Source organism: Hirundo rustica, chromosome 16 (genome assembly GCF_015227805.2).
Source record: "Hirundo rustica isolate bHirRus1 chromosome 16, bHirRus1.pri.v3, whole genome shotgun sequence".
Lineage (NCBI taxonomy): Eukaryota > Metazoa > Chordata > Aves > Passeriformes > Hirundinidae > Hirundo > Hirundo rustica.
The window spans coordinates 9,203,670-9,230,809 of NC_053465.1; the positions used below are offsets into that span (position 1 = coordinate 9,203,670).

General features: G+C 55.4%; 3 protein-coding genes across 8 annotated transcripts; 2 read left to right on the forward strand and 1 right to left on the reverse strand.

Moving 5' to 3' along the window:
* Positions 1-4,577: 4,577 nt before the first annotated feature.
* SYS1 (SYS1 golgi trafficking protein) lies at positions 4,578-7,124 on the forward strand. Of its 2 annotated transcripts, XM_040079969.2 has the most exons (3): positions 4,578-4,770; positions 5,413-5,480; positions 6,069-7,124. In XM_040079969.2, the coding sequence occupies exons 1-3, from the start codon at positions 4,609-4,611 to the stop codon at positions 6,307-6,309; spliced, it is 471 nt and encodes a 156-aa protein (XP_039935903.1). In that variant the 5' UTR covers positions 4,578-4,608; the 3' UTR covers positions 6,310-7,124. The 2 variants fall into 2 exon arrangements, with proteins under 2 accessions (XP_039935903.1, XP_039935902.1); XM_040079968.2 differs by lacking the exon at positions 5,413-5,480 and having other exon boundaries at positions 4,599-4,770.
* Positions 7,125-8,046: 922 nt separating this feature from the next.
* LOC120760149 (neuritin-like) lies at positions 8,047-14,307 on the reverse strand. Of its 3 annotated transcripts, none has more exons than XM_058422731.1 (4): positions 14,241-14,307; positions 13,688-13,835; positions 10,915-11,151; positions 8,047-8,537 (listed from the first exon to the last, which is right to left on the reverse strand). In XM_058422731.1, the coding sequence occupies exons 1-3, from the start codon at positions 14,281-14,283 to the stop codon at positions 10,926-10,928; spliced, it is 417 nt and encodes a 138-aa protein (XP_058278714.1). In that variant the 5' UTR covers positions 14,284-14,307; the 3' UTR covers positions 8,047-8,537; positions 10,915-10,925. The 3 variants fall into 3 exon arrangements, with proteins under 3 accessions (XP_058278714.1, XP_039936041.1, XP_039936040.1); XM_040080107.2 differs by lacking the exon at positions 8,047-8,537 and adding an exon at positions 9,895-10,547; XM_040080106.2 differs by lacking the exon at positions 8,047-8,537 and having other exon boundaries at positions 9,895-11,151.
* A 3,437-nt stretch (positions 14,308-17,744) lies between these two features.
* On the forward strand, positions 17,745-25,408 carry DBNDD2 (dysbindin domain containing 2). Of its 3 annotated transcripts, none has more exons than XM_040080146.2 (4): positions 17,745-18,012; positions 23,319-23,474; positions 23,904-24,047; positions 24,815-25,408. In XM_040080146.2, exons 1-4 carry the CDS (start codon positions 17,985-17,987, stop codon positions 25,021-25,023), a joined length of 537 nt encoding a protein of 178 aa, XP_039936080.1. In that variant the 5' UTR covers positions 17,745-17,984; the 3' UTR covers positions 25,024-25,408. The 3 variants fall into 3 exon arrangements, with proteins under 3 accessions (XP_039936080.1, XP_039936079.1, XP_039936081.1); XM_040080145.2 differs by lacking the exon at positions 17,745-18,012 and adding an exon at positions 18,500-18,632; XM_040080147.2 differs by lacking the exon at positions 17,745-18,012 and adding an exon at positions 23,027-23,156.
* Positions 25,409-27,140: the final 1,732 nt, after the last annotated feature.

A 27,140-nucleotide genomic window follows, 5' to 3' on the forward strand; every position in this document is an offset into this window, starting at 1 on the left:
CACACAGAGGAACTGATAAAAATCCCTGCTGGTGCAGCTAGGGAGCCCAGCTCCCATAAATCTCCAGCTCTGGACACTCAACAGAGATGGGGAGCAATAGATGGTGAGGAACAAGAGCACGCAGATTGGTTCAAATGTGCAAAGAGACATCTGCCAGACAGGAGACAGCCTCAGCAGCACAACGTGGCCAGAAGTACTCCATGCCCTCGAACCCTCTAAATTCACACCAGTATTTGTGTGAATGTGGCCATGACCTCTTTACACGTCCTTCCAGGTAAAGCAACCACCACAAAGATGCTTTCAAAACCAGCTTTCTGTATTGTGGCTACAAATACTGCTCACTCACCTGTTAACTTCCTCTCCAAACAAACACAATATGCCGAGCTCCTGCTTATCATACCCCTCAACACATACCCCTTCCACCAAGAAATCCCCTTGCATGGCACAGGACCGTGTTTTCCTTCCCAGGGAAGTTCTGCTGTGGTAGAATGGAGAGGAGTCAGTCTCCCTGGCCCAGGGACCACACACTGTCCATCCATGTCACACCTGCATGCACAATCCTTCAGGCAAACTGATCTTGGGCTTCTGGAAACAGAATAGAAAATTAAACTGAACCCTAATGTACTTTTCAACCTTGAGAACAAATTCCTGCGACTTTACCGATGACATTTTTTAAGTGCATTGTGTAGATCCACCTCCCTTCCTCACACACACATGTTCTGACTGTATCTCAAGAGAATGAGAGGAAATGCAGTCATAAAAAATATAATATGGTTCTGTAAACTCATAGCCATAAAACAGCTGCCTTTATTTTCCCCTTCAAGTGTTCCCTTTCAAAACGCTGACATTCTCCTCTCTGGAATGATGCAGAAAATCCGTGGGTATATAACACGCAGAGAGAACAACAGGACAAATGGGCCCATAGAGCAAAAATGCACCACTGAAATGTCCTTTCCTCAAACTTTGCCACAAGGGAGAGGAGCAGAAGCAAAACAAAATGCATGTTGAGAAACAGATTTGTTCTGGGCAATGAATTCTCACGTTCAAGGTGTGTCAGTTGCATTCTCCATACGAAAATCACAGTTGGCAGAGAACTAACACAGGCTGGCCACCATTGTTCCTAACCTAGTGCTCAGCGGTGAAGGATTACCTCACCCTCATGTTGAAAATCAAAATAAACAGCTGTCAGTTACCAACACAACACAAACATGCTGGAAGTGGGATGGAGTGTCCAAATACAACACATCTGGAGGGTGAGGGGAATCTCACTCTTGCATGGCACATCAAGAAATGTCTAGCTAATCTCAAGAAGGCCATGCACAAGCCTCTTTAGACAACTTGATCATAAATTCTGTTGCATTCACTAATCAGGAAAAGAGATTCTCCAGCCAAGCTCAGCACAGTTCCTACAGCAAAATTTTTAAAGGAGCTTAGAGCAGGATTCTCGAGCAAAAAGAAATCTTAAGTAGAGTTTTAAAAAAATCCCAACTTCCAGAGTCTATTCAGTACACTGAAGCCTTTGGAAAAACATACCTGCACACCACGTGGGTGGAGGAAGAGGAGCGACTGAAAACTCTCATCCCATGATTTGAGCCACCTAATGTTGAATTACTCTGGAAATGTGTGCTCTTAGCCTTGCAAAGGTGACCTTAGCACAACTCCTAACATCCTGTCATGAGGGAAATGAACTCCAGCAAAAGTCATTCAGACAGCACCGCCCTTTGTACACCAGCTGGTAAAATACAGATCACCTAAATAAACAGCTTTCTGGTTTAGGCAACAATTCCTGAGGAGAAAAACAATACCCTCCTAGACAGCTATTTTTAATGTAAAGAATCTGTGGCGAAATATCTTTTTCTACACTCCTGATAAAGAAGTGACCACAATAGTTTCATGTGATCTGGGTACACCCTTAAGCCATCGTCTGGGTCCTGGACATATCACCACTTCTTCCACCGGCTGCTCTTCACAACACGCAGGGGGCACACACAGAACAGTCATTGGTTAAAAAGGATGCTCTAACCAGAAGGCAGGCGAGCAGCACACACTGTGGGGGCACCCTAGAAATCATGATCTCTGTATTTCAACATCCTTTTCCTCTTTAACATGTTTCCTTCACAGCTGCCTCCAACTTTTTGTTTAAACTAAAGAGGAAGAAAAGAGGAATTAAGAAAGCTGTTTGATTCTCCAGTACTGTTTGCTTTCCAGCTCCACTTTAAACCTTATTTCACAGAGCAGGGGTGTGGAGCAAGGCACCCCATAGGGAGAACACCCTCTTTTCCAGAAGGAGGGCACAGTCCCTTATGCTGGAGCAGCCTGGAGAGGAGAGAGAGCCAAATCTGGAACAGGAACAAACAAACACGACCATAAAGATGCCGTCACAGAGTCAGACAGGAAACAGGTTCGCAAACAGGGCTACAGCTGAGTCGCAGCACAAATGTCTCCGTGCCACAGCACTTCCCCATGTCCATATGGGTGCTCTGCCCGCCCAGGGCAGGGGGGAGCCTCAAACCACACCTCAGGCTTGGCTGCTGCCATGCTTATTCAATGCTTTCAGCCACAGGGCAGCAACCAAGCAGGAAAGAGCCTCAAATTCCAAAGCAATTCAACACCTCCCAAAACACTGGCTTGCATCTTGTGATACCGTGGACTTCTGGATAAATCAGACATTTGTCTGTGGAAAAACACCCAGCAATGATACCAACAGTCCTACCTTACACTATCTTGGAGTTTTACTCAGCTTTGTCTAAACTGACAAATTTTTTGCTGGCAAAGGAAAGTGAGTCTTATAAGGGACTATGAAAGAAAGAGGTAAGTGAGAATTAATATCTAAGTGACGGCTTGCCTGTTTCTGAGAGCCAAACACTGCAGATTTCAGGAAAGGAAACCAATTTCTACCAAGAATTAACAGAGGAAGCGTCAAGTGTCACAATTTACGCTCAGCAATGTGTTGGCAGAAGACAGCCCTGGCAAGGCTGGGATTTTCCTCTGTTCATTTCTGCACTGGCTAAGGCTGGAGCTTCTGCAAAAATAAATTCTCCAAAGGCCTAAGTGAGAACTCAGCAATAGTGGCCCACATCCAGCACGCATGTGCCTCTGCCTTGCACAATCTTTCCTAGGAGATGGTCTGGGAACAGGGAACAAAATGTGTCAAACCTGGCTCAGCGCAGAAATTCACAGAATGAGGAAAGGAAAACATACAGCAGAACTGCATAGGGAACTTCCCATAAGAGGCATGGAAAAAACGTCATGAGAGCCTGTCAGAGATCATAATCTGAGTTCCCACAGCCAGAATATTCCACACCCACGACCGATGTGAGCCTACCACCTCCCATAGAACCTGGATTCCCCTTTTTATTCCTTCTCCCCCCTTCTCCAGGTGAAAACGGCTCTTGTGGCAACTCCCCCGTCCACCGAAACAGCCTGTGGGTGCCTCCTCTCCTTTTTCCAAAGATCTTATCTCCAAATTGCTGTTGTCCCACACAGCCTTGGGGATTTTGCTATTAAGATCTTATACCTGAAGCCAAGCAAGCAGCAGGGTTCACAGCGAGCCCCAGCAGCCTGGAGCTGATCACAGAAGGGGTACGGCGGAGCATGAGGGTGTCTGGCACCTGGCCATGTCATGAGGTTAAATAGAAGAAATCAGCACGTACAAAAAGAAACCTCCCAAAAGAAGCCAACCCAGCCCTGTAACGGAAAGGTGCTGCCAGGGCATACCAGGACTCAGAACAACATCCTGGAACCCAATGGCCTAAAGCTAAAATGAGCACAGCTGGGCAGCAGCTGCCAAGAGCCTCTGCGCCTACAGGAACGGGCCTGGAAATGAAAGGAAATACCCGGGGACAATAATTTCTTGTATGGTTGGTATTTGCGTCTTTAGCAAGGGCTGTTCAGCCAAGTTATTGGCAGACTGACACCAGTGCAGATGGGCAGGGACGGGCGGGGGAAGCCTTATCTCCAAAATCCTCCGTTGTCCCCCAGCCTCGGGGATTTCACCGTTCACACCCAATTCTCATACCTGAAGCCAAGCAAACACCGCGGCTCACTGAGGCCCCCACACCCAGCCCCCGCAGCCAAGGGCGGATCACAGAAGGGGTACGGGGGAACACGAGGGACTGTGTCCCTGTTCAGCAACTCTTGGCCACGTTACTGAGGGCACCCACCCAGGGCAGGGGACGGGACTGGGGCCGCCCTTGGCGGGGAGATGTGAGAGAGCTGGTGCTGGACACGGCACAGAGCGCCGGAGGGTCGGCGGGCGCGCTGGGAAGTCGGGATCAGGATCGAACGGGGTCGGGATCGAGCGGAGTCGGGGGCAAGCGGGAGCGGTCGGGATCGAGCGAGGGTCGGAATCGGGATCGAGTGGGATCGGGATCGAGGGCGGGCCGGGATCAGGATCGAGCTGGATGGCGACCGGGGGCGGCACGAAATCGAGAGGGATCAGGATCGAGGGCGGTTCGGGATCGAGCGGGATCGCGACCGGGGGCGGGTCGGGATCGGGGTCGGGGCAGAGGCGGGGCTCGGGGGCGGCACCGGGTCCTCCCCCGCGCCAGGGGGCGCTCTGGCGCGGCGGCGGCGGCGCTTCCGTCGCGGGCGGGAGGCGGGCGGGCGATGGCGGCGCAGTTCCGCAGCTACGTGTGGGACCCCGCGCTGATCGTGGCGCAGATGGTGCTGCTGCAGGCGGGATACTACAGCTCGCTCGGGCTCTGGCTCGCCCTCCTCGGCACCCTGGGCAGCACCGGGCCCTCCCTCCAGCAGGTCTTCAGCGACGAGGTGAGGGCGCGCCCCGGGAAGCCGCCGTGGGCACAGGCCCCTGGAGCAGGGGGGAGTTGCTGGGGCTCTCCTGGGGGAGACAGACCCCGCTCCCGTGTGGGCATTCCCGGTGTTAGGGACAGCCCCCCGCCCAGGGAGCACCCCGGTGTGGGCGCAGAGTTCCCCTCCCCCGTGTAGCAGCCCCCTAACACGTAGGCCTGCTGTCTTGTGTAGGTGCCCCAGAATGGGGGTAAAGTCCTCCCTCTGAATAGCTGGTACCGCGGGGCAGAGACAGCACTTCGGTGTATGGTGCCCCCATAGAGAGAGAGAGAGAGACCCTGTACGGGTGGTACCCCTGGAGAGAGAGCACCTCACTCTATAGGTGATGCCCCCTTACAGAGATACCCTGTATAGGTACTCCCGGTATAAAGGCAACTCCCCTACCCCCGAGAAATAAACCCAGTATGGACGCATACCCTCCACCCCCAGTTTCGGTGGTTCCCCTCAGCACAGAACCAGACCTTTCCCTTTCCCGTACGTGCCCCCAGACAGACAGACAGACATGTCCAGCTCCTCCTGTAGATCCTGATCCACGCAGGGCTGTGCCACGGGAGGTTCAGGCTGCGATTTGTGCCGCGGGTTCCTACTAATAGTCCCATGTAGATTTTAGGCTTCTCAACCCCGCCGGGGAGGCTCTCCATGATGGCTTTCATCCTCAATGCACTCACCTGGTAAGTCAGCAGCTAGCTGGAGCACCTGCACCTTGTCCTTTTGTACCGTTAAACTGTAAAAGAATTCAGTGTGATGTACTGCCTCTCTCCAAACATCTCCCAAAATCCCTGTGCCTTCTTAACTGAGTTTGCTGAGGGCAGTTGGGAACTGCTAACTCTTAGCTTTTTCTAAGTGAAAAATCATTTCACTTCACTGCCTCAGTTTCCCAGCTTGGAATGAGATTTGCTTTTGTGGGAGATTTTACTAAAAGAATTAATAGATCTCAGCAAACACTGATCTATAAACACTAATGTATTTTGCCACTGAACAGATACGACTAGAGGAGAATCTATAAATTCCTGCACTAAAATCTCATTTTTCTGCAATCACGTAACTAAAAAGCTGTAAGCCTGTAAGTCTTGCTGCAGCAGCCAGGAGAGAGGTCAGAAACCACATATTCTTAAAATATTTGAAGAAGTTTTAAATATTTGAGATGGGTTTTTTTAACCTACTGTGTAATCAGCACTGACAACTGCTGATGGCTCTCGCTGCCCCACCTTTTCCGCAGGTCCGGTGGAGTTCATTAATCTCCTGTCTCCCCTTTGCAGCGCTCTGGCCTTGCTGTACTTCATCCGGCGAGGGAAGCAGTGCCTGGATTTCACCGTCACCGTTCACTTCTTCCACCTGCTGGGCTGCTGGATCTACAACTCGCGCTTCCCCTCGACGCTGACGTGGTGGCTGGTGCACATCGTGTGCACGGCGCTGATGGCGGCCATCGGGGAGTACCTGTGCATGAGGATAGAGCTGCGGGAGATCCCCCTCAACTCCGCCCCCAAATCCAACGTATAGACTGCCCCTGGCAACGACGTGCTGCGTTATGTCATTGTTCCCAGCACAACGCATCCAATGCCTCGGAATCATCCCTGAAGAAGCACAGCAGGTCTGTTTAGACTTTATGATTTTTTTTTCTTTTTTTTTCTTTTTTTTTTTTTGGACCTCGGTGACTGCATGAGCGTGAGCGTCTCCTCTGGCATCAGCTGACAACGGGGGAGGAGCAGATGTTTATTTTGTTAACACAAAGTATTAATATGACTGTATGGAGAGCGTACCCTTAAACTCTTCACTCGTGAGACTGTTTGTTAAAAGCCAGGTGGCAAAACTTGGCGTGTGAGGAGCATTTGGAATTTAACGATGTGGAAGTGCCCCGAATGGGTAATGCAATGGTCAGCTCTTCTTGCCAGAGCTGTCACGGTGAGCAGTGGGGCTGGGAGCTGCTGCTTCCAATCTCTGACTTGTTTGGGCTTTGCTTGGGAAAAGAGTCAAGGAAGTGAATGGATGGGGAGAAAGAAAATAGTTGTACTTACCTGAATCACCAGCTGAGACACTAAATAACCTGTAACGTTAGATGGGTTTGTTTGCTGTTTCCATGTTTGATACATAGAGGTGAAAGACAGCAGTTTGCTGAAGAAATCTTTTGTAATAATAAAAATATAATGTTGCTGTGAGTGTTATGGCTCTCCTGGGAAGCTGAGCACTTCAAGAAATACCATGAGTGTCTGTATCATGGCAACAGAAGGATGCAGCCAGAGAACACTTGGCTGTGAGGTGCCCACTGTCTGGGGCACATAAAATTTCCTACAATAAACATTTCATACCTCTGCTCTAAAAGGAAGACATTCTTGAGTGTTGTTTTGGGAAGTCAGCTGGCATAATCCCATTTCAGAGGGAGTGTCAGCAGTCCAGGATCTCCACATGTCTAGCCTGGGCCTGCACTGGCCTGGGGGAAACCTGCAAAAATGTCCAGGAGCCGTGATGCTCTTTCCCCCTTGGATGGGCTTTCCCATCAGGCTTCAGCAGTCCTGCAACAGATCTGGCCTGGTAGAGGTGATATTAAGTAAGAGACTGCTGTTATTTCTTGAATATTTAGAGGCCCTTCAAATAAACTTCATAAGGCAGGGACATCCCCTTATTGCTGAGGGTCAAGAGCTGGGTGGTTCCTCCAGATCCAACAGCCCAAGCAAGCAGCCCCACATCCTGCCTGGTTTCCACTGAGGGATGGCCGTGTTGTGCAATCCCAAACAAGGGCAAAGCCAGGTCTAGAGACAGATTTTTCACCTGTGCAGCATCTTGCTGCAGTAACTTCCCTTTCTGTGTTAATGTTTGTAAGTTTTAATTTGCATAAATTGTTTGCTAATTCAGTTTGTTGAAAATGGTGGGATGATGTGAGACTGATAAACTCTCTGAAGCTGCTCTTTTGACTTTTGTTACAGGGGAGCTGAGCTGTGTTTCAGTCCCTGCTCTCACACTCAGACACTGTAAATTGGGGCAGGATGACGTCCTGCTGCTTTACATACTCAGCAGGTCTCCAGAGGAGGATTTCTGTCTGAATAAATGTAACCAGCACTTTTTATATTGGGGGATTTCACCAGGAGCCCTTCCTGACCAAGGCCCCTGTAAGCAGAGTTTCAAATAGCAGCAGCCTTTCAGAGGGAAGAGTTTACACAAGTGTTTCTTTGGGCAGGAACCAGCCTGGAGGGCCACCCCCAGGTCACTTCCTAGGGCTGCTCCTGCAGCAAGACAGTCCATCCCTTCTCAAAATCTGCTCATTTTTCAATGCAAGGATACTTGCCTTTCTCCCAGTCTCCTCAGCTTGGATATAAACTGGTCTCCAGTAGGTGCCAGTATCTCCCTCAGAAAGGAGCAGGGAGTGTGCATGTGATTGGGATCAGGGCGTGGGGCAGAGGGCAGTGCTGCCTCGGGGTGACAAGCACTGGCAGTGCTGTTAGTCGTTTTAAGACTCCTTCAGGGTCTTTTTGTCCTCTGCTGCTTCTTGATGCTATTCTTGAGAAAGAACATCCCAGTCCTGCAGGGACAGGGAAGGTTTACAGGTTTAGTTCAAGGCTTAATGCCGCACCAAAGCATGGTGTGAACTCCTGTGTTGAGGGCTCCTCTTGAGGCAAGTGAGAGCTAAAGATTAATTAGGGTGAATTTGAGAGCAAGGAGACAAAGCCACGTTCTTGCAGCTGCTCCCAGAGTTGCTGTGGGTCTGTATTAACAGAGCTGCCACCTTCGTTCCCCTGCAAGAACAAAGGTGAAGACTTTGGACTAAGGAACACTTAACCCATTTCTTTTTGAATACATGAGCTATGCTGTAACCACTTCAGCAGCTTCCCTGGGGGGATGAAATCTGGGGAGCTTTGTATCTGGAGAAACTCATGGCAAGGCCATGAGAAGAATCCTTGACAAATGGGGCTTTAATACTGAGGCTGTAGGACATCCCAGGAGCTGCACTGCATCAGCATGAAGTGTGCTGTAGGATCAGAGATCTTTCTGAAAGGCTGCTGACTGCCTAGGAGAAGTGAATCTGTGTATTATTATTTTTTTTTAAGGACTTCTACTGTAATTGTCCTAGTCATAGAGGAAGTTCTGCTAAAAATGAAATACTGATTGAGGAAACTCATCACTCCCATACTGTGAGACCTAGTTTTCTCTCACATGCTTTCAGTCAGATTTAGAAGCACCTTTGGCTTAAAAAAAAAAATCTGCTGCTCCATACCAGAACAGTGGCAGATGGTCTTTGTTTCTTAATGAATCTTTGGGGGTTTTTTTTGAGGGATAGTTGAGGGATTTGCTTCCAGGGAAGATATGTCCCAAGACCTGCTCTTCTCAGAGACAGTGGCAGCCATTTGCACCCATGGTTTTGCAAAAAGATTTCATGCAGATCTGATACTTTTACCTTCCCTTTCCCCAAAGCGGTTTCAACATAAAATTTAAGAGAGGAATTGCCAAATTCAAAGAGAAGGCAAGGGTTGTAGGATTTTAGGAGGCTATGCTTACTTCTTTTCCTAAAGGCATTAATCAGCTGTTCTAAACAAAGAACCAGTACGAGATTTGGAGGCCAAATACTCCAGTCTTGGTTGGACATGACTCCTCTGCCTCAGCTTTCCCCAGCCACAAGAGTTAATATGAGAGGGGGAACAGGATCAAACAGCAAACAGTGCTGTTCACATGGAGTAAGAAGGAAAAAATGAAGCATCTGAGTGGTTCACTCCAGGTTTTCCCATGCTCTGATTTACACTTTCTCCGCTGCTCACCCTGAGGCTTTGTGCCCCAGATGCTGAGTACTGAATACATAAGTAACAACTTGTGCACTGAAGTGCTGTCTGAACACCAGCTGCTCTGCTCTGGCTTATTTCTTGGAATTTGCCCCAATTTTTTCATTATCTCCTGCTGCTGCTGCAGGAGCAGAGGGCTGAGGGATAGTGAAGGTAAGAGGAAGAACATGTGAATGCCAGAGGAAAGGAGCATGACCCAACACCACTGTTAGGAAAAAATCCTTTACTCCAGAAGCTTGCCCACTGCCTGGAATGCACATGGTGGGATCTGTGGAGTTAGCAGGGCCTGGTTTCCCTGCTCACACACCCCATGGCCCCGTGCAGCCAGGCAGGGCACAGAGATCCATCAGCATCCTTAAAACACAGACTGCCTTAGGCTAACCAATAATATTGTTGTGTTTCTCCAACATTCTCAGCAATCACTTGCAAACACCTCTCTGTTCCAAACACTCACATGCTTATACTGAAGCTGCAAAACTGACGACACTCTGAGCCACAAAGGAGACAAGAGGAGACTGTGCTGTCGAGCAAGAGCCAGACAAATAACTTCTGCCATGCTGTTGGCTCTACAACAGGCTTTAATACTCTGGAATTACATACTTCTACCCACAGCTGCTTACAGGTACCTTGGGGTAAGCTTTAAAGGAGTAGGGTTGCTACAAATGCCTTTTGTCCTTCTAGCTTGATACTCCCTCTCCCCATAAATATTTTTCACCTCCATTCTTAGAAAAGGGATTTACACATAACACAGAAGTTACTCGGGAATTCAGATGTGTGCAAGAGAAGTCATGCAACTGTGATTATTGTTCAGCAGGGATTTTGCCACATCCTCAAAGAGAAAAGACCAATACAGGGCAGTAAGGTCTCCCTTCAGCCTGTGACAGGACAGACACCATTCCCTGCACCTCATGGAGCAGTGGGAAAAATACCTGTCTTGTTTTGAGTGCCCAAATCAAAACCTGGAGAGTTGATCTGGTGGAAAGAGTCAGCAAGGTGAATAGGTTTCCTTCCAGTTGCCATCAAAAAGTGCAGAAGTGTCCAGCATTCATCCTTTTTCCAGGATTTATCATTTCTCCCCAAATTCTGTGCCCCGTATTTACAAGTTCCCAAATCTCCCAACAGCCAGATCTGTGCCTGTGCCTTGAGGCAGAAAGGGACAGGAGTTATTCCAAATTACAGAGACATTTCAACACCCTGGAGATGCTGCCGAGCTCTTCCATGTCTCACAGGCGCAGGATGGAGTTTCTGAGCTCCACACAATGTATTCCACAAAGGTTTGAAAAACAGATCTGAAAAATGCCACGCCACACACTGCCACCACTTTTGTTGGGATACTCACAGAGTTGCAGTTTATAAGTTCAGCCAAGTGACGATGAGGGGGATGCTGAGGATGGAAATGTTGGGAACACGGGTCCAGGCAAAGCTTTGGGCCATGCTGGGGCTGCAGAGGTCAAACAAGCTGCCTTGAAATTTGGTTTTTCGGGACTCCCTTCTCAGCATCTCCCAGACAGCTGCTGCTTCCTTCTGGCACTCCCAGAGCACTGTCAGGGCACAGGTGTGGAATTCATCCCAATACCTGCAGCCATGGAGACACCACAATGTCAGCCCCTTTGCACTCCTGCACTGCTGGATGCCAGGCAGAGCCTTGCTGCCCTGAGCCTGCCCTCTGAGCAGCAACAACCCTCGTGTTTTGTGCAAGTTGCCTAGACTATTCGTCCCCTCCATCATCAGCCAGAGCATCTTGGCTAAAACTCCAAATCTCAAAACACTGAAATTATTTATTCCTTTTTTCCCCCCCTTTTCTCTGGAAGTCAATAAAATCCGTTATTTTCCATCAACAAATGTTTAGCTGAGTATCTCACACAGGCTGCAAACAAAGGCCCAGCACATCTCATTCATCACTTTCTCCAAGCAGAGTCAAGGGCAACTGGGAGCACAAAGCATGGAGAAGGACAAGAGCTCCCACAGGCTGTCACAGCTTTTACTGAGGTATGGGCAGGGGCAGGAGGAGTTATTCACGGTGTTCTCATTAGAATCATCTCCATTTATCTGCTGGGTGTTGCTTTCACAAGTAGAAGCTGTTCAGTGGAAAGAAGCTTTTGGGGAGTATCAGAGGGAAAAGACAAAGCAGGCAAAGATAACCCGTGGTGCTGAGGGAATAAAGCGGGAGTTGTTCTGCTGTCCTGTCCCACATGGGCTGGGGCTGGGCACCACGCCCAGCTCCCTGCAAGCTGGAAGACAGGAGTCTAGAGGACAGGAGCAATGGCTCTGACACCTTCCCTGTGTCTGCCAACACACCAGGCACACATGACACCTGTCAGGACAGGGATGCAGCCCAGCTGGCTGAGAGGGGACACTGTGCACCTGGAAAGGACAGCACGGTGCTGAGTGCACTGTGCTGGAGGTGACACTTTGTGCAGACAGGCAAACCTGAGCACTCTGCTTGCTCAGAACCAGGGCTTACGTCAGAACGCCAGCTGTGAGGGAGTTCATTAAACCGAGTCACTGTGGCAGAATAAACGTCCCCAGATAATGAGAAAAGCTGGTGCCAACCCTGGCAACCTCCGGCGCTCGCTCCTGATCTGCAGCAGTGGCAGGCAGCTCTGACAGGTAAGAGTTAAACCTGCCTCATGTCTTCAGGCAAAGACAAGCTCAGGGAAGGTGGAGGGGAATGGCAGCTCCTGGATCTGCTTTCAGCTGGGATGGCAATTCCCAGCGATTCACCCTTCACAGCCCCCATCTGCTCAGGCAGGCTGCTGCTGAGCGCCTTGCCCAGCCGGCTCTGGGGCAGAGCCGCACACCCAGCTGAGACACCAGCAGCCCTCACAGCAGCTCCTGGCTCCCTGTCCATCCCTCACCCACCCTCCTGGAGAGGGGACCGCGGCACCAGAAATGCAAGCAGCAGTGGATAAGGCTGAACATCAAAGGCAAGTAATTCAGAAATATTTCCTGTCAGGAAGCTTCCTGCAAGGGAAAATCCCAGGACCTGTTCGGTGATGCTCTGTGCCTCTGAGCTGTAAGAAAAACTCAGCTCACACATTTCACACGAGCTCCAACAAAGGAATCGCTCCTCCAGCAGCAGCATGGGCTGGGCTGACTGCTGGGGTGTTTTCTAACACCAAAAAACCTCCTTTAAAAAAAAAAAAAAAAAAAAAAAAAAAAACAAAAAAAACAGACAACCCAAAAAGTATCAATTCTCTCCAAACCAGAACAGGTCTCATTCCAACCCACCCATAGGCAGGCCCCAGAGAGGCTGTCCATCCTCCTCCAGGCTGTCTCCCAGAGAAGGGGTAGTACAGAGCAGGTCACAGCCTGCAGGGTGGTTTCCAGCAGCTCAGAAAGCGCGACTTCAGGGCACTCAGCCCTCCACCTTGCTCTGCCAGGTTTCCACTTCCCCCAGGCTCATGGCTTTTCCCTTCATTCCTGGTGACTCCGCTTCCCCCAGCTCGCTCTGAAGACGCAAAGCTGCCTCCATTTATCTCTGCAAACATTTTACATCCACATTCCTGCTTCTGCTCATCTGCTTTTTAAGCGGACCTTTCCCCAAACCTGCCCAACACCACCCCTCATTACTCATCTCTTCTTCAGTTCTGTTAAAGTTAACATCCTCCTAAATATCATCATCTCGGGGCATCACTACAAACTCGGGCAAACCAGGGCTGGGACAAATCCAAGCCTGAAGGACGAAGGGTCTAGACAGGGAGGGAGAAAGCTTGTTTTGGGCAGCACGTGGTGCCATTGCAGGCTGCTCCCGGCAGCGCTGGGCACTGGGGCAGAGCACTGCCTGAAACCTGGGGTCCAGGGGCGATTTTCTTGGGGTGCAGAGTGGGTCGGGTCCCTCCAGCGCCGCTCCTCCTGGCTGCAGGCATGCAGGGTCTGACGGCACCAGTGCTGGGTGCTGCAGCTGCTGCCAAGGAGCCCAAACTCCGGGGGGAGACAGGTAGGAGATGGATGGACGGACGGACGGACAGAGAAAAGTTCACTGGGTCTGTCTGAAACCGGAGTGATGTGTGGAGCACATGTATGCGTGCAGGCACGAAGGGACTCAGGAAGGCAGGAGGCTTCAGACAGGGGCAATGCCAAAATCCAGGCTGGCCACGCACCGCACTCACCTGCACACTCGGCGCAGCCCCTGCAGCTCGATGCCCTCCTCCTCCTCGTACGTGGCCATGCTGTCGCCCAGCTTGAGGACGCAGTCCGAGAGGCCCCGGTAAGAGTCGGCACAGGCGGGTCCCGCTGCCAGCAGCCCGGCCAGGTGCCCTGCCAGCACCGGGAGCCGAAGTGAGCCCCGGCACCTCTGGGGACAGAGCGCACCTCCGCCCCGGGGTGTCCCGGCTCGGCGAGCGGCCCCTTCCGTGCAGGGACAGCCTCGACTCCCCGCCGCCCCCCGGCAGTGCCCGGCGTTGTCGGGGTTTGCCCAGATCCCGGCGGACACGGGGCCACCGAGCCCAGTGAGCCCGGGCTGCCATCCCGACACCGGCACGCCGGAGACAGTGGACAGTGACCGGCGGGGGCACGGCCAGCGGCCCCGGCAGAGGGACCCTGCCCGCACGAAAGGAGAGAGGGAGGGAGGAAGGGGACACCTCATCGCATCCTCCCCTCCCCCCGGACACCCCAGACACCGCCCGGTCCCCCCGCCCCGACCCCGCCCGAGCATCCCCTCACCCAGGGCGAGGAGCAGCACGGCCGGGCCCCGCCGCTGCCCCATCCCTCCGCCGGGCTCGGGCTCCAGTCCCGCTGCCGGTGCCGGTGCCCGCACTACCGGGGCCGGCAGCGCTCCCCTCCCTCCCGGGGGGAGGGCACCCGTCCCCAGTCGCCACTAATGAGCGGCTTCGGCCGCGGCTAATTAAGGAGGGGGCTGGGCCGAGGCTAAGGAGCATCCAGGAGCACCCCCGGGCCCGCAGCCCCGGGATCTCACAGCCCTGCAGCTCCGCATCGCATCTCACCTCACCGAGACTCTGCCAGCACCCACCGCTGCCCACGCTCTGCATCCACCTCCGGGCGCCAGCGCCCACAGCGCCCCGGTACCGGCATCCTCACCCCAAAGACCCCCGCCCCCTGCCCACCACAGCTCTGCTGCCCGCTCCAGGCGTGACACGGCTCGGGAACATGGGACAGTGCCCGCCGCCAGCAGCAGGATTCCGGGCAGGGAGCGGAGGATCTCTTCACTCGGCTCGAGTCTCTCGAACAGCGCAGGAGAACACAATGAAGGGTGGGAAGCAAAGACCAGAGCGTTTGAAGGATCAAAGCCTTAAACATCAGCACCTACGGCTCCAAAACCTTCTGCCCAGACCCTGGCTCCAGCAATTCCCAAGGCTGTATGGCCTTTGTGGCATCAGTTGGGATTTTGCAGGTCTGTGGCCTGATCCCAGCTCTTGCTCCAGGAATTCCTTTGCTGCAGCAGGAAGGGGAACAGAAAGTTTCCTGCCTGCTTTGGTGGCATTGCTGTGGAAGCTGGTCATGTCAGACCCCTCTCTTTGCTGGTGACAGCTTTGCTCTTGGGGACACTGTTTTGCACCAGCCCACGAACATGACTAGTACCAGGACCTTCATAAGAGGGACCCCTCTGTGCACGGGTACCCTCATCCCTGGGGCAGCTGTGCCACCACCCCCCAGACAACTCCAGCCCCAGGAACCCAGAGTGATTGGGAACCACAACACTGCAAACACTGCATGTACCCAAATCTAATGCAAAAGGCACTGGTGTGTGAAAACCAAAGACTATTTATTTACAAAAACAACGAACTACAACATCTATTTACAGATGAGTGCCACATGCTGCATCTCCATCAGTCCTGAAAGAAAAGCAAGCAGCATGGTCATTTCAGTCAGGCTACTGCTGCAGATTCCATTTGCCACCAGCCTGGGACATGCAGGCGAGAGCCTGGCCCAGAGGTGTCACCACATGCCCACAGCTACCTGCAGGGACAAGCCAGCCCCAAGGGCTCTTCCCAAGAACCTCTACAATGTCCCAGGACACAGGGCTGCTCCATAGCACTAAGAGCAAAGTCTGTGCAGAATAGTTCAGCTGCCTGTAAAGAAGTGGAATATGATGAAGAAGAAACTCCTCTGGGACAGGCACCCTCTCCCAGCCCTGCCTGCTCCTTCTTTGGCCAAGGCTGATGTCCTGCTGCCCACACACGACCTCCCAGCTCTACCTGCTCTCGTGCCAGCAGCTGGCAAGCAGGGATGTCTGTATGGCGTGGGGCCCGATGACGTGGGGACATGACACCCCCGGGGCTTGGCAGGAGCCTCCCCCAGCACCACACGGGACTGTCAGCACCGAGACAGGGGTCCTTCCCTCGGGACAGGACATGGCCAAGGCTGGCTGGCTCCAGTGGTTCTGCAAACCCCATCCAGGCTCCCCCCACCTCGCCTCGCCTCGCCGGCGGAGATTCTGTTTCTCGGCAGCCACATTCCTTTGAGGGTGTTTATGGCTTTTCTGTCTCCCCGCTGTCCCAGGCTAAAATCGCCCCTTTTAAGGGAGCCGCAGGACCACGGGTTGCTGGAGCTCTGCCGGCTGCAGGCTGCTCCTTTGCGATGTATCGCCTCATTTACTGGAAAAGCAGCTTTGTCTTGCCTTGTTTTTTCTCTTGACTCCACAATTTTCTGATGGAGTCAAGCTGCTGCTCACTCCCAGCCCCATCCACGCACACCTCCCTGAGAATAAGATGTGTTTTCACCAGCAAGTGATTCACCTGTGCCTGGAAATGATTTGCCTTTCCCTTAGCTGCCGATTCCTCCCCAGTTCCATCTTCACCCCACAGCTCCCTGACTCACCTATTAAACCTCTAATAAACGGGAAAAACCTGAGCAGGAAGGGCAGGAGGAACAAGTCACCTTACATTTTCCCACAATGACAGGTGCGCTTTGATGCTGCCCTCCCTGGGGTCTTTTGGCAGGAGCTGGACTCTGTGTCGTGGAGAGAAGAGGTGACATTCTGACCTGGGCTCGTGACCTGGGCATTTTTGGTAAGGGAGAGGGCTGTTGACACAAGACAGTGCTGTGAGCCTGCTCTGGAGGCACACGGGAGGCAGAGATGCTGAAGCAGTCGAGACAGACCCTGCAGGTTCCTGACAAGACTTACTCTTAGGGCTCTGTACCAGAAGTGACTCCAGTGTCACTTCTGTCCCCTCTCACCTTTTGGCCCGGGGCAGGCGCGCTTTGCTATGAGTAAAAAAAAAAAAAAATCATTATGTAGTGCTGGCTTGCCTGCAATGGTTTAATTGGAATAAAATGTGTGCCCCGCTGAGCGGCACGGCTTGTGCTGAAGAGCCAGGATGAGTCAGGCTCGGTGCCGATGATATCAGTGCTTTTCCAACGCCCTCCCGGCAAGGCAGGATGAAGGGGCCGCGACAGCGAGGGGCCTGGGAACGTGTCCCTCTGCGCGGGCAGCATCCACATGTGCCGTCCCCACAGCGGGGATTCGGGATGCGGTGAGCTCTGGGGACCTCGGGGCGCTCCGGAAACTCGTGCGTGCACAAACAGACTCCACGCCTCGCGGCAGCGGCCACTGCCAAAAGACACGGACGTGTCACATAGCAGAGACCTGAGCTAATTCCCCGGCCCTGCCTGCTCGCCCCTCCGCCGGCAGGAGCGGCCAGGGCAGGGCAGGGGGGCAGTAGGGACGGTGCCAGCAGGCTGATGTTGCCCAGGGGCCACTCGGAGCTGTGAACAAGCCAGCGCCGGCAGAGATTTGGTCATGCAGCTGCTCGGAGACCACAAGCCCCCACTCGTGCTACACCGGCCTGGTGCCCCCAAACCGCAGTGCTGGCATCCCACACTGCGTGCAAACATCAGGCAGGAAGGGCTGGGAGTGCTTATGGATAGGGATAAACATTTACGTGGACAAAATTCAAAACCACCGTGCAAGCTGAAGCCAGCCCCAGGCTGCAGGCTCCGGGTACCCAGCACAAAGCCGGTTTTCGGCAGCAGGAGGTCCCAGGAGGTATAGGGGGGACAGCAAAGCAACAGTAGCCAAAATAAAGCCGGGACACAAACAATACACAGTTATCTTTCGTTATGGAGAGAGTGAGAGGAACACACTGAGATCGGGACAGGCGGGACACACCACAGACACTGGAAACTCCCTTCCAGCCACAGCAAAGGGCACAGTGGATGTCCCCCATTCCGGCTTGGCAGTGACCAGGCTCCGGGCAGAGCTGGCGCTGGGCACGGCGAGGCACTGACTCACCCTGCTGAGACACAGGAAGGAGGCGGCGGCCAAGTCCTCGGCTCTGCCAAGGAGCAGCCCTGATGTGCAGGGCTGAACGTGGGAGAAAGCACTCCGGAGTGGGGTTTGCTGGGGATAAGGGTCTCACAAGGCCAGGAGTGAGATGGGGAAGGCCCGTCGATACATCATGCTGTCCTCTCTCCCGCGGGAATGCGTGAGCTGGGCATTTTGAGAAGATGAGCAAAGAAAAAGCAAGCATGAATGGTAACTGTTCTCCGTGCCCAGGCAGAGCCCCTGCCTCCCCCGGCCTCCCCCTGCCACCTCCTGCCACGCGGGGCACAGCTCCTGCCCGAGCAGGGCGCCGGCAGCCCACCACCCAGGCACCGATCTCTGCCTGGGGCGGCTGTGCTGGGGAAGGACCCTCTGAGGGACCCTTCGGGGCCAGGGGCCCTGCACGGGGCCCCGCCGTGGGTCCCGACAACGCGGAGCACCGGGTACCGCGCACGGGGACCCCGCTCTCCATGGGGGCCGGGGACCCTTCGCGGGGACCTTCTGATTGTGCCCGCGGACCGGAGCCTCCGTCCCCGCCGCAGGGCTCCCGGTGGCCCCGGCGGTGCGGGACCCCGGCGGGGCGGCGGGCGGGAGGCGCGGCCGCGGTGCGGCGGCGATGGGCGCGCCGGGACCGCCCCGTGCCGCGCCGAGCGCCGAGCGCTGAGCTGCGAGCTGCGAGCACCGCCCCGCAGCGCGGCTGGGAGAGCGGCGGCGGCGGGGGGGCCCGCACTGATCCCCGTCCCCCCACTCTACCCGGCCCGGCCCGGCCCGGCCCGCTGGCAGCAGCCGCATGTCGGGGCCCGGGGCGCAGAGCCGCAGCCGGCGGCTGCCCGGTAAGTGCCGGCCGCGGGGTGGGAGCGGGGCACGGCACCGGGCGGGAGGGCAGGGATCGGGTGTCGCATCCCCTGCATCCTCCCCGCGGCGCCCACCTGATGCCCCTGGCAAAGCGGCTGTGCCCCACCTGCCGCCCCCGGAGCCTCCAGCCCCGGCCGCCCCCGAGCCCCTGGCTGCACCGACCTGCTCCGGCCGCGCTGCCCGGCTGCTGTAGGGCAGGGGCTGCCCGGGGAGCTCCGCGCCTGGGACGGGGATGCTCGGGGGGATTTAAGGAACACCTGCTTGGGAAGTGGCCGAGCTCGGGAACCTGTTGGGTCGCGGGCTGGTTTTGGAGCTGCATCGGCAGCCCTCAGAGCCCCGTGGTTCCCGGAAGGAGCGGATCCCCCCGTACCCACAGGGCTGAGGATGCTGAGCAGAGCAAACTCAGCGGCGAGCGGCAGCGGGGGAGCGGGGCTTGTAGAGGAGCAGCCTGCCAAGGCACCGTGCCCCGGCCGTGCCCGCCGTGCCTCGGGCACCGCGCTGCCCCGTTCTCATGCTTCTCCTCGCATGAAAGGAAGCAGGGCCCCGCAAATAGCAGGGTCTTATGACACAGCCTCTGCCGGGGAAGAGCTCCGGGCGGCAAGGAAGGATATTTTTAGTGCTGAGACGCAGGGGATTTGGAGATCGCTCGGAGGAGCGCAGACGATGAAACCGCGGCACACACAGGGGTTACGAGGTGCCATGTCCTCTCTCTCCGTTCCCCCCCTCCCTGCTTTTCCCAGCGAGCAGCCCTGCCAAAACCACTGCCTCCCTCGCACTCGCCTGGTGCATTTCCTCTCATCAGGACTAGGGTTATTTTTTGCTGTGCTGCAACACGAGGTCAGACGTGCCGATGGAGAGCTGTGCAGGGCATTAACACTCAGGCAGCCGGCGTCTGAGCATCCTACCTCTGCACGGCCTGACCCTGCGTGATTCTCTGGGGCATTCCCAGTTCTCCTCACCAGCCGCTTCTCCCAATGCGGAAGGAGCTGAAACCCCTTGGGAGTTATCCTTGTTCCACAGGGGCTGTGCTGGGGCAGGGTGAGAGGGAAAGGCTCTGCCATCTCTGCACAGCCTCCCAGAAGATGCCGTGGCAGCTGAGGAGCTGCATTGCCCCCCAATCATCTCCTCACAGACCTGCGGGGGGTGGGGGGGTAAGGTGCATTCTGGCAAGCTGGGAGCAGTGGGGCATACTGGGCTTCTCTGGAGGAGCAGAGTCAGGGTTTGGGCTCCAGGAAGGCTGAGGGAGAAGGGCAAAGGCAGCTTACTCTAGCTCTTTTATTCATCAGAGAACTGACCCATGCTTGGAGCAATCTCCCACTTAAACTCTGCTCACCTCCCCAGCACTTGCTGCTCCTTTCCACAGCACATAATATTTTTAGGACCTTCTTTAAATCCCTCAAAACCTCCGCAAGATATTGCAGAGCTGTGGCCTCAAGAAAAGGCCATTCCCATCCTCTCTTGGCCTTGTGCCTTCACTAACAATCCTTCTCCCAGCCCAAACACACCCCTCCTATTTACCGGCACAGAGGGGGGTGTGCCGGGATCCTGTCGGCCACGAGGGAAGAAAAGTTCATTCCCTCCCAGTGGAAAGGCAGCTGGGTCCGAGTACACCCTGAGCTGGTACACCCAGCACCCTCCAGCCCTGTCTGGCCCCTGTCCCATCTAAACTGCATCCCAGGAGCTGCTCCTCTCCCAAGCCTGCTTTGGAGAAGGTGCGGGCGGGAGAGCTGACAAAGCTTTGCCTCTCAGCCAGCCCTCCCACGCCCTTCCCCACCACAGCGTGGCCACGAGCCCACACAACGCGAGGGGTGCTGGCTCCTCGGTGTGCCCTGGCGGGGCACAGGGACCCCTGGGGCCGTGGTCCTCGCCCACAGCCCGCCCTGTGGCCACCCGCCTAGCAGCAGGTGAGAAGGGAACCCCAGCCTGCCCTTCCTGCGGGGGATCCTGCCCTGCCCTGCCCGCCCAAACTCTGCATCAGCGTTCGGCCCCAGCTCCCAGCTTCCAAGCTGCGCTGGCGAATAACCCGTAAGAGCCGGAAGGATCTGAAGGCAGCGGGGCGCTCGGAGCCGCCGCAGCCGCGCTGGGCGGTTCAGCCAGCGGGGCAGAGCCTGGCTCTGAATGCTGATCAGCCTCCAGCCCCTCGGCTCAGCGGGCTGGAGTAATAACCATGGCGATAGTAATAAAAGCCAGGCCACCAGCAGGTACCGACAGATCCCCCGCGGTGCACAGGGGCCGCATTGTGCGTGCGAACGTGTCCCGCGGTGGGAACATGCCAGCCGGATGAGACAATCCCCGCGACTGGCAGCCACGGAGCGTGACCGGCCGTCACATGGGGAAGGGCCGCGGCAGGGAACGCCGCGCTCCTTTATTTCCCCGGCCAGGGTTGCCCAGGGGCAGCCACACTAGCGGGGCTGTTCGCTCCCCCTGGGCCCGGAAGAGCCCTGCGAGGGGGGGAAGGCTCCATCCCCGACTCTCACCGCGGTCACGGGTCAGGCAGGGCCAAGCACAGCCCCAGCTGCTGTCTCCCGCTGCCGGCGTTCCTTACATAATGGGATCTCAGTGCTCGTGCCCAACTCCCCGGCCAGAGCTCGAAAACAAGTTCATAAACAGGTCCTGCTAATTTCTCCCTCAAGAGAAACCCTGGCGCCCACAGGAATGCTGCCACCAGCAGCCGTCATCACTCTCCCCAAGGACACTTGGAGTATCGGTCACGTGCTGGGGAGAGCATTAAGAGCCCAGATCAGCCACATTCATGGCACTCAGGACAGCACGCAAGAGCATTTTGGTTTATTTTGTATTCGCACTGCAGAAGAATTTGGACGCTGGTCCTTACCTCCACACTAAGGTCCCTTTGGCAAGACCTACCGTGGAGAGCTGGTCTGTCACCCTGAATCCCGAAGCCAGCACAGCCTCTGCCCTGAGCCCAGCCTCCCCACGGCTGGAGCCCGATGGGCTCTCCTCAGCGTGGTGAACTGCGGCAGTTTGCCATGGATTCGGCACAGCTGGGCCGGGGAGCACAGCTCTGCCTGGGACAGCCAGCTGCTAAAGAGAGACAGCTCCATAATCGGTGTCTTGATCATCTCCTCCTTGTCCCTGGCTCCATTCTGTTCCGCAGGCAGCGCAGGGAGGCCAGAGGGTTTTGCTGTGCCCCAGCAGCACTGGGCTGCAGCCACCTGGTGAGTCGGCTGTCCCAGGAGGAAAGGTTCACTGGCACCACCATCCTGGGCCCTGCACGGAGCCTCAGCGCCAGAGCAGGCACCCGGCCTTGGTCAGACATACCAAGGCAAAGACCTCTTCAGGCAGCCTGGACTGCTGCCCCGGGCATAGCAGGAAGACACTGAGCAGCCAGGAGAGGACCAGAGCCTCTTCCAGAAAGAGTGTGGTGAGTCGCCCTGAGTCATGGTGCATCCCCACGTGGTGCTGCCAACCCAGCCCAGCCCGCCGGGGCTGCCACCTGCAGATGATGGGGTTTCACTGAAGGATGCCCTAGAAACGGGATGCAGAGAAGCTCTGGAAGAACTCTCAGGAAGATGTGACATTGATCTCCATGACATCTCACCAGGCTCATCACCTTTCTCCTCCGTGGTTCCTGTGCTGCTCCATGCTGCTGGCAGCCAGCTCCACTGCTGTCCTTGCCCCTGCCCCTGTTCCTGCCAGACGGGGTGGGGATGCTGCTCCCTCTGTTCCCTCCTCCCCAGCCTGGAGGAACGGAGGGTTTGGGCTGTGCTCAGGCAGAGCACAGGATGTTTGTTTGGTTTCCTTGGTTATTACACTGCCTGCTCCAATAATCACATTTTCCTTCTGCCGGTTGGGCCAAGTGCAGCAGAAAGGAAATGTGGAATGGCTGAGGTCAAACACCAGCCTGGGAACAGCTGGGGCCACCAGCCACCGCCTCCCTGTGCCACTTGGGCCCTTGCTATTTTGGGTACCCAGCCCAAAAAGGAAGCTACCAAGACCAGGGATGCAGCAGCAAGCTCCTTCAACAACAGCCCAGCGGCTCCCATCGCTCCCTCCCGTGAGCTGGGGACACAGGCACCGGCGGTGAACTGCGCGAGGAATTACAGGAATGAAAATGTTTGTGCAGGCAGAAGCCAAGCTGGCTGCGAGCGGGGGTGTGAGCGGGAGCCTGCGAGCGTGGGTGCGGCCGCATTTAGAGTGACGGTGGTGGCGGGGGTGTGCACGGCTAGGGTGACAGGGTTGCTGGTTCCTTTTATTCCTTATACATCCTTCAGCCCAGAAAGCCCGAAGCCAGCTCTTGACCCCGGGAGTTCCCCTGCTCGTTTGCATTCTCGGACAGCCCTCTGTTTGGTAGCAGGGAAACTGAAACTTGAACGTGTGCAAACCGCAGCTGATCTCACACCAGCTCCCTTTCCCCCTTGATAGGTAATTCCCTTCAGCAGTCGTGAGCACAGCGCATGAGCTCCCCGTTCCTGGCCGCCCTGCACCTCAGCAGAGGGATCTGAGGCTCCAGCACAGCAAGTGCTGGTGACGCTGCTGTTCTGGTGTGTAACATCTATCCATGGTGACTAAACCAATGTGTGCTGGTAAAGCAGAGCAGAAGGGAACCACCAACCATCCAGCACAGCCATGCAGTGTGAGCTGGGACAGGCAGAAGAGCTCAGACAGCCCTGCCTGGTCCAACTCTCCTCACCTTTTCTCCCCAGCTGACATGGAGCAGCCCCAGCGGAACCTGGACGCAGAACAGATGCAGCAGCAGCAGCTGAAACTACGGGACCGGCAGAAGTTCTTTGAGGAGGTTTTCCAGCATGATGTGGATTTCTTCTTCCCAATGTCTCACCTGCAGATAGAGCACCGGAGACGTACGTGCTGTGGGCACCAGCAGAGGGCTGGGGCGTTTCAGGGGACAATGGCACAGGGCTTGGAGGGTGGTGGGGCACCTCAGTCTAAACAAGACGTGCATGTCCTGAACCCAGCTGGGCCCACACTGGCTGTGTGTGGGTGTGCTGGGGATTACTCACACTCCTTAACCGAAGGCACACGGGTACCCAGGCTGGTGCCCTGTAGAGTCTGCCTTTGGGCAGGCTGCATTTTGGAGCAGTGACACAGCAGGGGCTTCCAGATGGATGTTTTGAGGAAACATGAGTTCCCTGGGACCTCTTACCACCAAGTAGAGTCCAGGTCCTTGTGGCAAGGCTGGTCTCCCACCTCAGGATCCTGCCTGCACAGAGCTGATGGTGCCCTTAGCCTGGCACTGTCACTCATCTTTTCACTGGCCTCTGTCTCTGCAGCCCCCTTAGGCAGCATTTCCTCCATGGAGGTGAACGTGGACATGCTGGAGCAGATGGAAGTGCTGGACCTGTCAGACCAGGACACTGTGGATGTGTTTCTGGGCTGTGGGACAGAGGAGAGCAGCGCTGCTGGGTCTCTGCCAGGTATGTGCAGTCCTGAGCCCTCTGTGGGCCAGGCTGGAAGCCCTTCCTGCCCCCAGTGCCCACATTGACCCATTCCTTAGCCCCAGCCACCCTGTGGGCAGAACCATACCCATCCAAAGAACCATACCTCTTGGTGCTGGGTCTGTGAAGTTGCTCACACTGGGCTGTCCACATCAGTATCCACCTCCACAGCCCAGACATAGAGACCCCTGTAAATACCTTGTGCTTCAGAAGATTGAAGAGCCCAGGCACCTTCCATAGTCTGTGAGTCAAATTCCCGAAGCTTCTCTGGAACAGCCAGTTCCTTGTCACAGCTCCCAAGGTCCCCACCATGCTGCAGAGCTCATTGTGCTGAGCAGGAAGGCTGCAGAACCTCTCCACCTCCCAGCCAGACCCCACGGAGCTGGGCTGGGGTCTGCAGGGCAAGCATGGGGTGCCAGCACATTCCTCCCCACTCACACACCGTGGTGAGGTCAGAGCAAAAGTCTCCTCACCTGCTGCAGCATACAGCCTCACACAGCATGGCTCTGAGCTCTGTTTCAGGCAAGATGGAAGAGGCTCCACTGCCAAAAACGGGGAAGGAATGTGCACAACTTCCCTGAGCCAAGCCGGGGGCGTGAGGCGGGGAATGGGTGCACAGCCACATGGGGAGCAGCCAGGAACGCACAGCCCACTGAGGAGTGAGTCTTGGAGGGGCCATCCATGAAGCTTAGGCAGCAGTAAACCTCCAAAAGCCTTTCTCGTTCTCACACTGCTCTCTTCCCCAGGGGCAGATGCCAGCCAGTGCCCAGAGGAGATCACCCTGCCAGTGCCCAACGCAGCTGAGAGCAAGTCTCGCATTTCCTCCACGTCCTCTGCCTCCACGGATCTGAACAGCCTGGACACCAGCGAGGAGGGGGCCGAGACCCCCGTGGTGCAGTCGGATGAGGAGGACCTGCAGGAGGACAGTCCCAAAGAGCAGGTGCTGGGAAGCTAGCAGCCAGCTCTGCCCTGCTCCCAGCCTCCTCCCTACGGACTTGCCAGCCCAGAAGAAGGAAAGCCGCTGGTGCTCAGTAAACCCCATCCTGGACTGCCGCTCTGCCAGAGGGGAGAGATGGTTTCACCCTCCTCTCCCTCCATGTGTTCTCCTGGCAGCCAAAGGAGAAGGAAAGGGGTATTGTAAGCTCCCAAAATTAACTCTTCAGGCTTTGCTGCTAACACTCCCTGCTTCATCCCCCCCAAACATGCTCTGCATCCCACAGCCCCACCATTCCCAGAGAGCCATCCCTTAGGATCCCAGTTCCCCCTGCCCTACTGACAAAGGTTCTGTCCAGACAAGCACTTAACAACGGCACAGAGAGAAATAACACTGATCTAACCAAGCAGCGGGTGTGCGTGTCATTGGGAGCAAACAGCCTGGGGGATGGATGAGGGCTCAGAGTGGATTGCAGGATGGAGAGCAGTGCAAAGCCAGAGTGCTCACTGTGTGCAAATGAAAGCTCCTGTTGCACAGCCCAAGGATGGTCCCTGTGCCCAGGGCAGGAACAGACAGCACAGACCACGGCAGAGAAGGGCTGCTGGTGCAGCAGGTCACGATGGTGAGCAACTCGGGCTCTGCAGAGAGAGCCAGCACAGACACAGCTGGCCTGAGCAGGGCTGGGGTGCTCATGACCTGGAACCACCAGCCATGAGCACCGTGGGGACTTCCCACGCAAATGGGCTGAGAGAACACCAGCAGCTGCTCCACACGAGTGAGGGAAGTACTACCAACACGAGGCCACTTCGCAGCCCCCTGGCTTGGTCCCTGCAGGCCAGGCCAAGAGGAGTTGGGCACAAAGCTGGCCACAGGCCCCTGGCCACCATCAGTGGCTGCAGGCCAGGGGAAGCGCTGTCCCTGCCCCTGCATCAGCACAACTGCGATCACCACGGGGAAAGGAGCCTGGGAGATAAGCAACAGAAGCCAGGGAATGCTGCATGTCCTGGCTGCTTCCTGGGGGGTGTTGAGATATTACTGCACTCTTCCTGTGTCAACCAACACTTTGTGGGATCAGCTGGAGTACCCCATATCTGAGTGCAGCACAAACACGTGCTTTTGCTTCCTTAAGCTGGGAAATTGATCAAGAAAAAAGGACCAGGTTTCATGGCTTTTCAGGTTGTAGCACATGGACTTCCCTACCTAGGTAGAGGGTAATTAACAGTTCTGGATGCTTTCACCTTTAATTTGGCTGATTGCTTCCAAAATGCATCTAAACCTTTACTACCTACCAGTATCCTGTTGCAAGAAGTTTCCCAGTGTAAAAAAAAAGACAAAACAAAACCCAACAACACTCTGTAAATATGACTTTTTTTTTTTTTTTTCCTGGGCAAGTTGACTTTCTGGTTTTATGTGAAGCCACTAATTAGCAACAACAGGGAAAAAAGATATAAAGTAACTCCTTGTTCTTTACAAATACTGAATCACATTGTCAGTTCCAAGTTAACATTGCATGAGGACCTTAGATCTGAGCAAGTAAGTGGGTAATCAATAAGGTACAGCAGCTGGTAAGTGACAACCACACGCTGTTAGGATTTTTATGCTTATTTTCTACTGGAGGAAATCATCACTACACTCAAACCATCACCGGGGAACGGGAGATGGTGTGAGCTCCATCGGTCCATCACCGCCGGCGCTGCCCTGCCGTGGCTGCCGTTCCCTTCCCCCGGGGCTCTCCCGGATGGCTCTGCACCCGGAGATAGACGAGCCACGGTCATCTGGCATCTCCTGGCCTCCGCAAAGGAGATGAGGAGCGAGGGAGAGCTCTTCCCTCAGGGAAAAGCTCAGAAGTGGAAGTCACCTGGGGACAGGCACAGTCCTCGCAGCGTCCTCGGGCACAGCCAAGCCCTGCAGGGAACCACCCAAGCTGAGACCGCACCAGGGTTTCCCCCGCAGCACCAATTTCAGAGCGGTGGAAGGGAACCCTCGGGGAGCCGCTTAACCCCCTCTCAAACCACCAGAGCTGGCCGCGATCATCCCTGCGGGTCCCTTCCGACGCAGACTATTCTGCGGTTCTGTGACAGCGCTGGCGCTCGCTGCTGGGCTGGGGGCAGGCGCAGGCACAGCCAGGCTGGCGCCTT